The 12,604-nt window shown below is 36.3% G+C and overlaps 1 protein-coding gene across 7 annotated transcripts in view; it reads left to right on the top strand.

Moving 5' to 3' along the window:
* The window catches only part of NUP98 (nucleoporin 98 and 96 precursor), a gene marked incomplete at both ends in the record, with an annotated part of 86,985 nt that overhangs the window by 10,515 nt on the left and 63,866 nt on the right, over nt 1-12,604 (top strand). For 3 of the 7 annotated variants that reach the window (XM_079707447.1, XM_079707448.1, XM_079707444.1), the window contains 3 exons: nt 2,017-2,154; nt 4,099-4,186; nt 10,468-10,560. In XM_079707447.1, the coding sequence (XP_079563573.1) occupies nt 2,017-2,154; nt 4,099-4,186; nt 10,468-10,560 (319 nt within the window). Of the gene's footprint in view, nt 1-2,016; nt 2,155-4,098; nt 4,238-10,467; nt 10,561-12,604 lie in introns of all 7 variants that reach the window. The other 4 variants (XM_079707446.1, XM_079707445.1, XM_079707443.1 and 1 more) reach the window with 2 other exon arrangements.

The raw sequence follows: 12,604 nt of genomic DNA, 5'->3' as shown, positions 1-12,604 counted from the left end.
CAAAACAGTCTTGAAAGAAAAGAAAGCTGGGGTGATGAAGACAGTGTAATACTGGCATAAGGCTAGACATATAAAATCAGAGGACTAGAATTGAGAGTCCAGAAACAAGTCCTCATGGTTAATTGATTTTCAACAAGAGTACTAAAACAGTTCACTATGGAGGGAATCTTTCAACAAAGAGTGCTGGGATAATGGTTTTCCACATGCAAAAGCACGAGGTTGGACCTTTTCTTTATACAATTGTGGTAACTATAAAAGTTAGCTTAAAATGGATCAAATGTAAGAGCGAAAACTATAAAACTCATAGAAGAAAAGGAGTTAGGCAATGATCTGTTAGATAGTACACCAAAAGCAAAAGCAGCAAAAGGGAAAAGTAGATTGGGCTTCTTCAAAGTTAAAAACTTTGATGGGTCAAAGGAAATACCATCAAGAAAGCAAAAAGAATACCTGCAAATGGGAGAAAATATTTTCAAGTCATGTATCTCACAAAGGACTTATGTCCAAACAATTAAGAACTCTTATAATTCAATAATAAGACAGCCCATTAAAAAGTGGGCTAAAGACTTGAATAGACATTTTTCTAAAGAAGATAAATGACTAATAAGCACATGAAAAGGTACTCAATATCAGTAGGCATCAGGGAAACTGCATTTCAAAACCACAGTGAGATATCACTTCATATCCACACTAGGAAGGCTATAAACAAAAAGAGAGACAATGATAATGAATGTTTTCAAGAATTTGGAGAAATTGGAACCCTCATGCATTGCTGTTTGGAATATAAAATAGTGCAGCCACTTTGGAAAAATTTGGCGATGCCTCAAAATGCTAAATGTAGAGTTAACATATGACCCAGCAGTTGCACACCTTGGTATTTCCCCCAAGAGAAATGAAAACACAAGAACTTGTATACAACTGATCATAATAACTAAAAGGTGGAAACAACCCAAATGTTCATCAGTGATGAAGGGATAAACAAATGCAGTATATCCATACAGTGGACTATTATTCAGCCGTTAAAATGGAATGAAGTACTGATAAATGCTACAACATGGAGGGACCTTTTAAACATGCTAAGTGAAAGAAGCCATTCACAAAAGACCACGTTTTGTATGATTCCATTCATATGAAATGTTCAGAATGGACAAATCTATGGAAACAGAAAGTAGATTAGTGGTTGGTTGCCTAGGAATGAGGAGTGACTGCTAATGGGTCCAGGGTTTCTTTTTAGAGTGATCAAAATTTTCTGAATTTAGAGTGGGGATGGTTGCATAGCACTGAACATAGAAAAAACCCACTGAATAGTCCACTTTAAATAGGTAAACTTTATGGTATGTGAATTATATCTCAATAAAGCTGTTTAAAACACTACGTTGAATTCTCAATTCAGCTGTAGCCCATTAATGCAATATTTTTCTTTTGTTGACTAATGCATAAAAAAATCTTTAAACATTGGATGATACAAACTTTGCTTATTTGAAATTGTGAGTTTCTCATAACAAATGAAGACTTAACATTACACTACTGCCTTTGTCCAGATTAACTTGATTATTTTCAGCCGATTATTTTCAGTTATTTGATTCAAAGTCCATTCCCCAGCTCAGTATTAATACGTTCTTTTGGCATAACTCTGAAAATGAAGCACCCTGTCATGGCATTTTGTTTTCTGTGTGGCAACCCTGTTATCTCTTAGAGCACAAGAGTTAGTATACTAAGTCTTTATAGCTGTCCAGGACTGTGTTGTTCATCAGGCTTAGATACAGATAACGAATTTCTGGTCCTGCCACTTAGGGGCTGTGACATCTTGGGCAAGTTTTTAACTGCTCTGAGCCTTATTTTCTTTTGGAAAAGGGCCCTGCTTTTCAGGGTTGTTGTGAAGAAAAGAAATGTTCTATGTATTTAGCATAATGTCTGTCACATAAACTTAAAAAAATGGCAACTATTATTAATAATCTAAGACTTTTAAAGACAACTGACTATTGTAGGTTTTCTTGTAATCTAGATTACCTTTTACAGGGTTTATTTGGAGTAACACAAGCCTCACAGCCGGGAGGTCTTTTTGGGACAGCTACAAACACCAGCACTGGGACAGCATTTGGAACAGGAACAGGTCTCTTTGGGCAGACCAGTACTGGATTTGGTGCTGTTGGTTCGGTAGGTTTTTGCAGTTAACTATAACTTGAAGATGTGTATAAATCTGTTAAAGGAATTTCTAAGAAAAATCTGTCTTTTGGGGAATTCCCTGGTGGTCCAGTGGTTAATACCCAGTGCTTTCACTGCCATGGGCCTGGGTTCAATCCCTGGTCAGGGAACTAAGATCCAACAAGCCACGCAACGCAGCCAAAAAAATAAATTAATTAATTAAAAAAAAAAAAAAAAGGAATGCTGAATTTTTAAAAAAATGAAAGAAAAGTCTGTCTTCAAGTATTTTTTTGGGTTATAGTGTATGATTTGATACTGATAGTAACTGAAAGCTATTTGGTAACTTAAAAATAGGCAACTTATAATAGGTTTATTTTCAAAAAGTAAGTTCTTTTTAAAACTTGTTTGTTTCAATACTTGTGTGGAGTTTACTTCTTTTAGTAAAATTTCACTCCCGTTAAATTGTTGAGTTTAAGTTGAGGTGCTTTTGCTCTTAAAATCAGGGGTTTTTTTTTTTTTCTTTTTTAAATAAATAAATATTTTTTTACTTATGGCTGCGTTGGGCTTTCGCCGCTGTGCGTGGTCTTTCTCTAGTTGCGAGGAGAGGGGGCTACTCTTCGTTGTGGTGCACAGGCTTCTCACTGTGGTGACTTCTCTTGTTGCGGAGCACGGGCTCTAGGCATGTGGGCTTCAGTAGTTGTGGCACGCAGGCTTCAGTAGTTGTGGCTCGTGGGCTCTAGAGCTCAGGCTCAGTAGTTGTGGCGCACGGGCTTTGTTGCTTCGTGGCATGTAGGATCTTCCTGGCCCAGGGCTCAAACCCAGGTCCCCTGCACTGGCAGGCAGATTCTTAACCACTGCACCACCAGGGAAGCCCCAAATCAGGTAATTTTAAATTCCTATTTCTAACTTCTATTTTGGGTGATAAATTGGTATCATATTTGTTAATTAAATATTTTTGGTGGTGATCAAGTTGTTAAAATTGTTGGTATTCTGAAGGTCTTCATGCCACTGGAGGCTTAACTGAATTTTTTTCCTTGTTAAGTCATTTAAGTAAAAAATTACTATATAGGAATACACTTGACCTAAAAAACAATAGTAAATACCACTTAGAGAAACTATATGTCTGTATTATGTACCCATTATAACAAGCTTTGAACTTCAGTTTAAAAAAAAAAAGGAAAAGTCACCAAATCATGTGGTTGTTTTCATGGAGATTGAAATCTATTATTTCTTATTTGAGGTGAGAAATTGAGAAAATTAATGCTTCAGAAAGTTATTTTTTAACAACTTTATTGGGATATAATCCATTTGCCATGCAATTCACCCTTTTAAAGTTTAAAATTCAGTGGTTTTTAGCATATTCACAGATAGTGCAGCTATCACCATAGTCAATTTTAGAACATATTTGTCACCCTAAAAAGAAACGTCATCCCCATTAATAGTCACTTCTCATTTCCCCCAAGTCACTTCAGGCCTGCTGTCTATGGATTTACCTATTCTGGACATTTCATATAAATGGAGTCACATCTTTTGTGACTGACTTCTTTTACTGAGCATAATGTTTTGAAGTTTCATCCATGTTGTAGCATGTTTAAACTTTTTACTGTAACTCTTTCTACTGGCACATTAAATACATGATAACGTTTCTGTTACCAGGTAAAAAATATTTGATTGCCTTGTTGTTGTTGTTTTTTCTTTGTCTCACTGAAATATTATGTTTGATGAGGGGTTACCATTAACTTCTCAAGCCAGGAGCATTCTGTCTTGTTAATCTTGCTCAGATTAGTATGTTTTTCTGATACTTATTCATCCTTCTTTATACCTTTTTTATAAAAATTATGACATCTTCTCTCCCTTACCACACACTCAATCCAGTGTACCTAAGGTAACCTCTGTTTCCTGTTTGGAGTGTATCTTTATACTACTTAATATTTTCCTGTGTTGTGTTCTTTTTAGACCCTGTTTGGCAATAACAAGCTTACTACATTTGGAACCAGCACAACCAGTGCTCCTTCGTTTGGTACAACCAGTGGCGGGCTCTTTGGTAACAAACCAACCCTGACTTTAGGAACCAATACAAACACTTCCAATTTTGGTACATATAAAAAGCAGGTTTGACTCTCTTAAAGTTATACTGACTATACCACACATTCTCCTGATTCATATTATTGGGAATATTTTAAAATTCTCAGGTAAGCTGTGGCTTGATATGAGGTTCCAGAGGGAAAGGGAAATCAAGGACTTGGGTTGAGATGCCTGGAAGAGATGTATGTAAATTGCCTTAACTAATTTATATTCTCTTGACTCCCTGCTTTGGATAAAATGGGGCATTCAGCACATGCAGTAGCAGTACTGTGCAGAATGTTGGTTCTCTAATGGAGGTAGATTTTTTTCAAAATAAGGAATCATTTTCTTTGGATTACCTCACCAATAATTGAGAAACAATAAGTAAAACACATTTGCTTTAGATAACACATTCTGTTAGGCCAGGTTTCAAGCAGGGAAGTAGTAAACAGGTGAGATTAGATGATTCTTTTTTTTAACTTTCCGTTGTTGTTTTGTGTTTTGTTGTTTTTTTGAGATTTAATGATTCTCAGTGGAAGTTGAAGCCTCTGATTTGGGGGATTGTTCATTAGTTTTCCTATAGCTGTGTGTATTTTTGAATACATGTTCATTGGAAGAAATTTGGGAAATATATGTAAGATTGAATAACAGAAAAACAAACCTTATACTACTTTTCAGAGATATGCTGGAAAATTTTAAATTCGTTTAATAGAAACATTATTTCTATTATTTTAACTGTCTTTTATAGCTACCTAATTAAGTTTTCAAACAAATTCAACATATTTTGAGATAAACTTTTCATATATATGAAAAGTTCATTTCATTACCAAGGGAAATAGTGGTTGAAATATTCGTTTTAAGGATTTCATGCGCCAGATGCAACATTAGGCTCTGGATATCTAGTGGGAGATGAGTACAAACATATGGTCATTTGCCATAAGTCAGCAGTTACAGTTTTTCAGTGAGGTTTTTTTTAAAATAAATTTATTTATTTAATTTATTTTTGGCTGAGTTGGGTCTTTGTTGCTGCACACGGGCTTTCTCTAACTGTGGCGAGCAGGGGCTACTCTTCCTTGCGGTGCGTGGGCTTCTCATTGTGGTGGCTTCTCTTGTTGTGGAGCATGGGCTCTAGGCCTGCGGGCTTCAGTAGTTGAGGCTCACGGGCTCTAGAGCGCAGGCTCAGTAGTTGTGGCACACGGGCTTAGTTGCTCCGTGGCATGTGGGATCTTCCTGGACCAGGGCTCGAACCCGTGTCCCCTGCATTGGCAGGTGGATTCTTAACTGCTGCGCCACCAGAGAAGCCCTTCAGTGAGTTTTTTAATGATCGTGTACTGGAGAAAGAGGCTACATTAAGCATCCATTGGAAAGTATATGTGTTCATGGAAATATGAACTATGTGAAGGAGAGAGATAGGTCCTTGTCAGGTACCAATTCCTAAATTAATGTTTTGATTTGAGTTTTATAACCCCTTTTGTTGGGTTGTTCATTCACTCCTAGTAATGATTATCATTCTACCTATAATTCTTTTTGGCTGTACTTGATGAAAGAATGGTTTTGAGGCAGTGGACTTGGTTAGCATGAATATCAAATTTTGTGTATTTGTTTCTTATCTATTAAGTAAGATGGGAAAGATACTTAAGGGTTAAATCAGTGTTTTTCAGCCTTTTTTTTTTTTTAATCAGTCACTCCCTCTTTCCCAGAGAGACTTTGTAGACCTTTTTCCTCTTAAAAATTATCTTCTCACCCCATGAGATTTTAATACCACATATATACTGTGTCTGTTTATGTACCGTGGACCTTTGGAAGGCCATAAACAATCTTATATCTCTTTTTTCTGCCCCTTAGGAAGTAATTTTACTCCCTTTGAAAATGCATGTAGGGCTTCCCTGGTGGCGCAGTGGTTGAGAGTCCGCCTGCCAATGCAGGGGTCACAGGTTCGTGCCCCGGTCCAGGAAGATCCCACATGCCGCGGAGCGGCTGGGCCCGTGAGCCTGTGCTCCGCAACGGGAGAGGCCACAACAGTGAGAGGCCTGCGTACCACAAAAAAAAAAAAAAAAGAAAGAAAAAAGGAAATGCATGTTTTTTGATAGCATACTTCACGTTCAGAATTAAATATATTTTCTATCTGACAAGGTGTTTATGTAGGCTATTGATTTGAAAATGAAAACTCTCATCTTTATTTGATAGGTCTCACTACTTATGTGCTGAATTTGAATTGTCTTTTTTTTTTAAATCCTAATGTTGACCTAGTACCTGGCATAGACTAGGTGCTCACTAAAAGTTTATTAATGAATAAGTGGGGCCCTGAGAGGAAAGATTCCCTGTACGAGTAGGGATTGCAGGGTGGCAAGTTTTGTTTTACTCTTGGGTGAGCTTGTCATTCCATTACCACCCCAGAGGGATCCAGATCTAACTAAGACTTTCTTTGATGTTCCTTTTGTCTTGGGAAGCTGTCAACTTTGCTGTTGTGGGCAGAGATGATCTTCTGATTTGGAAATGAGTCATATAACAAATCTGGAAATGGAATAAGGTTACACAAAGATTTGTAGTATCATATCATTGTTGGTTGCACGTTATCCAGTATGGGATTGTTTCGTTATGATGGTGATTAATCCACAGAGTGAAAAGGTTCATCTACAATTGATGTTGCCATATCCTTAAGTCATTCTTTAGAGTCATCAGTTAATTTTCTTAGTAATTATTCCTAACAGGGACTAGTTTAAGGTTAAGTGAATGAATAGAATTGTTTCAGGAGAGAAATTACAAGCAGGATGTCAACACTTGTGAGGAGCAGTTTAAAGAGGTGGAAGATCTTTTGGGTATTGATAAGATGGTACTTGGTAATAAATTATTGGTTCCTCATGCTACATGGTTAAGGGGAGAGTTGAGCTCTTTGTGTACATAGACATCTGATATTTTAAGCGTTTTTTTTTTAAATTGAGATATAATTGACATGTAACATTATATTTCAGATGTATTGGGTGGGCCAAAAAGTTCGTTTTTCGTAAGATGGCTCTAATAGCACTTAGTTGTCTTTAACTTCATTTAAAACAATTTTGTTAGATTGTATGTGACAGCATGCATTTGAAAAAAGACTTATCAAAATTGGTGAATTTTTGTGTAGCAATTTTAATATTGAAGATGGAAGAACACAACATTTTTGGCATATTATGCTTTATTATTTCAAGAAAGGTAAAAACGCAACTGAAACGCACAAAAAAATTTGTGCAGTGTATGGAGAAGGTGCTGTGACTGATCAGTGTGTCAAAAGTGGTTCGTGAAGTTTCATGCTGGAGATTTCTCACTGGACAATGCTCCACGGTTGGGTAGACCAGTTGAAGTTGATAGCAATCAAATTGAAACAATAATTGAGAACAGTAAACATTAAACCACGCGGGAGATAGCTGACATCCTCAAAATACCAAAATCGAGCTCTGAAAATCACTTACACCAGCTTGGTTATGTTCATCGCTTTGATGTTTGAGTTCCACATAAGTTAAATGAAAAAAACCTTCTTGACCATATTTCCACATGCGATTCTCTACTGAAATGTAATGAAAACATTGCGTTTTTAAAACAAATTGTGATGGGCGATGAAAAGTGGATACTGTACAACAATGTGGAACGGAAGAGATCCTGGGGCAAGCGAAATGAACCACCACCAACCACACCAAAGGCCGGTCTTTATCCAGAGAAGGTGATGTTGTACATATGGTGGGATTGGAAGGGAGTCCTCTATTATGAGCTCCTTCCGGAAAACCAAACAGTCAATTCCAATAAGCACTGCTCCCAGTTAGACCATCTGAAAGCCGCACTTGACAAGTGTCCAGAATTAGTCAACAGAAAATGCATCATCTTCCATCACGATAACGCAAGACCACATGTTTCTTTGATGACCAAGCAAAAACTGTTAAAGCTTGGCTGGGAAGTTCTGATTCATCTGCCGTATTCACCAGACATTGTACCTTCAGATTTCCATTTATTTCGGTCTCTACAAAATTCTCTTAATGGAAAAAAAATTCAATTCCCTGGAAGACTGTAAAAGGCACCTGGAACAGTTCTTTGCTCAAAAAGATAAAAAGTTTTGGGAAGATAGAATTATGAAGTTGGCTGAAAAATGTCAGAAGGTAGCAGAACAAAAGGGTGAATATGTTGTTCAGTAAAGTTCTTGGTAAAAATGAAAAATATGTCTTTTTTTTGTACTTAAAAAACTGAAGGGGGGCTTCCCTGGTGGTGCTGTGGTTGAGAGTCCGCCTGCTGATGCAGGGGACACGGGTTCGTGCCCCGGTCCGGGAAGATCCCACATGCCGCAGAGCGGCTGGGCCTGTGAGCCATGGCCGCTGAGCCTGCGCGTCCGGAGCCTGTGCTCTGCAACAGGAGAGGCCACAACAGTGAGAGGCCCACGTACCACAAAAAAAAACTGAAGGCACTTTTTGGCCCACCCAGTACAATGTAATGGTCCAATATTTGATATATTGTGAGATGATTACCACAATAAGTCTAAGTAACATCTGTCATAATATATAGATAGAAAATTTTTTTTCTTGCTTACCCCTATGTTTCCTTCTAGGAGTTTTATGATTTCAGATCTTATATTCAAGTCTTTAATCCATTTTGTTTATGTTGTAAGATAATGGTCCAGTTTTATTCTTTTACATGTGGTTGTCCAGTTTTCCCAAACACCATTTATTGAAGAGACTGTCCATTCTGCATTGTATATTCTTGGCTCCTTTGTCATAAATTATTGACTGTTAATCAATTAATTGTTCTTAATTTTACTTTAAAGTTGTTTTGAAATAACAGAGTTGATAAACTTTTGTCAGTAAGAATCTGTGGAAATGTGTGGTATAAACAGTGTAAGTTGGGACTTACTTCCCTCCTGTGGGTTTGAGGTAGTTCACTAGTATCTTGTTTTCTGCTGTTTATGGGGTTGGAAGATCCTTTTTGGTTAAATTTTAACTCAGAAAGACAACATCTCCAAGTACATTTTCTGGGTTTTTTGTTTTTTGGTTTTATTTTCTTTAAAGGAAATTGATTGTGCTTGAGTGGGCAGTACTCCCTTTTTGTGGCATAGCTGTTAGGAGAATTGAAGAAAAGACTTAATGCATGAATTAAATGTATTGAAAGTAAGTCAGGTTACTTGCTTGGATTTTTAAATGACATTAGAAATATGTTTTCAAACTGTTTAATTCTTTAACTTTTGTTCTTGACATTTTTCATTCAGATATAAATTCAAAGATTGGCATGACAAAGTATAATCTTAGTTGGTGACACTGACATATATTCCAAGACACTTCCTTTATTCTGTTATGTTGAACTTGTTCACCTCCATGATACCTTTTTAAAAGACTTCAGGTGTACCACAAACAGGATTTGCTGGCCAGTGATTGGGGTTTTTTTCCTCTTATCAAAAGAGATTAATGATATGTTCATTATCATTTGTTGATATTTAGCTCCAAAAGGAGTACAGAAACTGCACACATCTGAACAAAAGAGAAATAATAGCAGTAATGTGATGTGTAGGTGTCTTTGTGGGGAGACTTGTGGATTTTAGAGGGGAATCACAGGGTTTTCTCTAAATTTTGGGTCATAGTGAAAAAGGATGGTTTGTTCAACTCTCCATCATCTCCGATAATGAAACAATTCAATTCAAGAAAGGTTATTCATAGATTATCTTCTCTTTTTAATGTCAACTAGCTGAGTCCTCGAATGCTCCTGTGAGCTGATTGAGTCTGACTCCATTAAAGCTCCTCATGTGTGATCAGCCACACATTACTATTCATACAAGGTCCATCTGTTCAAAACAAAAGCTGCTATAAAGATTTTTATAGGTAATCTCTTAGCAAGAACCTTTAGGTTCAGTGAAGTGTCTTTGTTGACTGTCTTATTTTTTAGTGAAAGTTTGGGGGGATTAATTTTTCTTCTACTAATTAAACATGAAACATAGAATGGAGGCTTTGAGTCTTACGAAGGGAATGTTCCCCAAGCTCAAGCACAATCACTTTGCTTTAATATTGGGTATTATCCTATATTGAATTGATATTTCAAGTCTAAAATTAATTGAGTAAATAGGAAGACTGTGAGATCTGTTTATATTTACTTAAACTTAAAAATTAAATTAGCCTACCATTTAGGATTTCTAAATATCAAAAAATGAAGGGATGCAAAACTTAGGGTCAGACTGCTTTGTTTTAAATTCCCTTGTACAGGACATTGAGAGTTGTGTTAATGTACAGTCCACTCATTCTTTTGTCCTTCTAGGGTTTGGCACAAATACCAGTGGGAATAGTATTTTTGGAAGTAAACCAGGACCTGGAACTCTGGGAGCCGGGCTTGGTGCAGGATTTGGAACAGGTAAGGAACTGTACCATAAGATTTAGGAAGTGATACAACTAAATCTAATTGCTGCAACTTAAGACCTCTGTTTGATCATATACATGGAAATAAGAGGCCTAGATTTTCATTTTCACAAATGGATTTAGAAAACATTCCCGTATGCTTTACCAGATTTTAAAACCTGGCACATTTATCTTAGAGGCTGTCTGTTCCTTTTGTACAAAATGTTTGTCCTCTGATTGTTCTGGTCTACCTGGGATTTTCAATACTTAATGTGTTATGTCAGAAGATACACATATTTTGAATTTTGGTCAGTCTTGCCAATTTTTAATTTCCCTTCCAAAAAGAATGCCAGTTTGCTTTTTTGCTCATATTTTATAAAAGTGCTCATTTTTTCATACCCTTTCCATATTGCTGGGCTTCTTCATCTTTGTGTGCCTGACAGTGGAAGTTGGTATGTTCTGATTTACACTTCACTGATTACCAGTGAAGGATACCCTTGTGTATGTTTACTGGACATTTGAATCTTTCAGTTCTCTATTCATAATCATTGTTGATCATTGTCTCTTTATTTTTGAGAACGCTTTATATATTGTGGATATTAACTCTTTTGGGTTGTATGGTAAACTGCTTGAGCCTTTGAGCTTACTCAAATTCTACTGCATATATTTTGCAAGAAATAAAAACTAAAAAGCTGTAGTTTTTTGTACGATGTGATCCTTACACTTAAGCAGAATATAACATCTGACATCATGTTCTCTTCTAATCCCAGAAGGAAAATTAACTTTGGTGTGGTCTTTTTCAAGGTAGTTTGATGCTAGACAGCTTATGAACCATAAACCTAAGCTGGGATAAGATGCTGCTCTAATGTCTGTTACCAGATATTTCCACTCAATCTTTGTTTATCATTTAATTTTATGATATCTTAATGTACAAGTTTTTTTTTTATGTGGTCAGAGTTGTCATTCTCTTCTCTTTGGCTTCTGGGCCTTGCAGATTATGATTAGCAATGCTTTATTCTGTAGTCTAAGATTATAAAGTGGTCTATAACTTTTTTCCTCATGCTGTTTTCTTCTGTTCCACAATAATGTAATACCTCAACCTCTTTATTTATTTGAATATATTCGGTTTTCCTTGAACAGCTGTACCTCACAGACAATGAATCTCATTTTCACTGCTGTTACATAATCCTCATTCATGCTTTGCCCATATAAACTAAAAGCCAAATACAATTAATAAAGAATTTTACACCCCCACCTTAGCAGCAATAGATCATGTAGGGAAACGAGAATTGTGAATCACTGAGTACACACTATTGAAATTCTTTGGTGGTCATGTCTGTTAAAGCAGACTTTTGGCTCTGAGAGGAATGTGTCTGGAGACTATCAGATATAAATACCCACATTAATGAATTCTGCATTTCATGGTATCACAATTAGGATAACATTGTAGCTTTGGACTGTGTTTTTAGGGGGTCATTAGCTAAGAGGGTATTCCTACGTAGCTAGGTTCTTGGTTTGAATGATAGAGATTCAAACTCATACCTCAACAGAAGTACATTTGCATGTAACATAGGCCTTTGGGTACTTCATGAGTAGTAGACTGTAGAAACCTTAAGTGTACAAATACATAAATTTTTTGTACACCTAGATTTAAGTGACCAATCTTAGTGTAAAATGTTTTATATTATCCTTTGGTGTATGATTAAATCATGGGTGCATCAGTTTCTTGTTTCACAGGTATTAACTGTCAGCACTATCAATAGCATGCCATTTTCTTGGTAGTTACTTAGTAACAATACTAAGAAGTTTTAGTTCTTAAAATTTTCCCTGAAGTCATAAGTTTAAGGGTACATCTAGTAAAGTTTGTTACACTAAGATATACACAGAAAAATCTACCCAAAGCTAATAGGTACCATAGATAAAATTAAATTCTAACATTTATTAGAAAATCTCAATGAGGTATAACCATTTTTATTTATTCTTTGAGCATCCTTGGAGTTTTTAGGACCACTGTTACCATGGTGCCACCAGTATATCTTCCTTATGATTCCTACAACTAC

The sequence above is a fragment of the Hyperoodon ampullatus genome (assembly GCF_949752795.1).
Source record: "Hyperoodon ampullatus genome assembly, chromosome: 7".
NCBI classification, from domain to species: domain Eukaryota; kingdom Metazoa; phylum Chordata; class Mammalia; order Artiodactyla; family Ziphiidae; genus Hyperoodon; species Hyperoodon ampullatus.
Note: the sequence above shows the minus strand (reverse complement) of the source record. Positions and strands in the feature narration are given on the sequence as shown.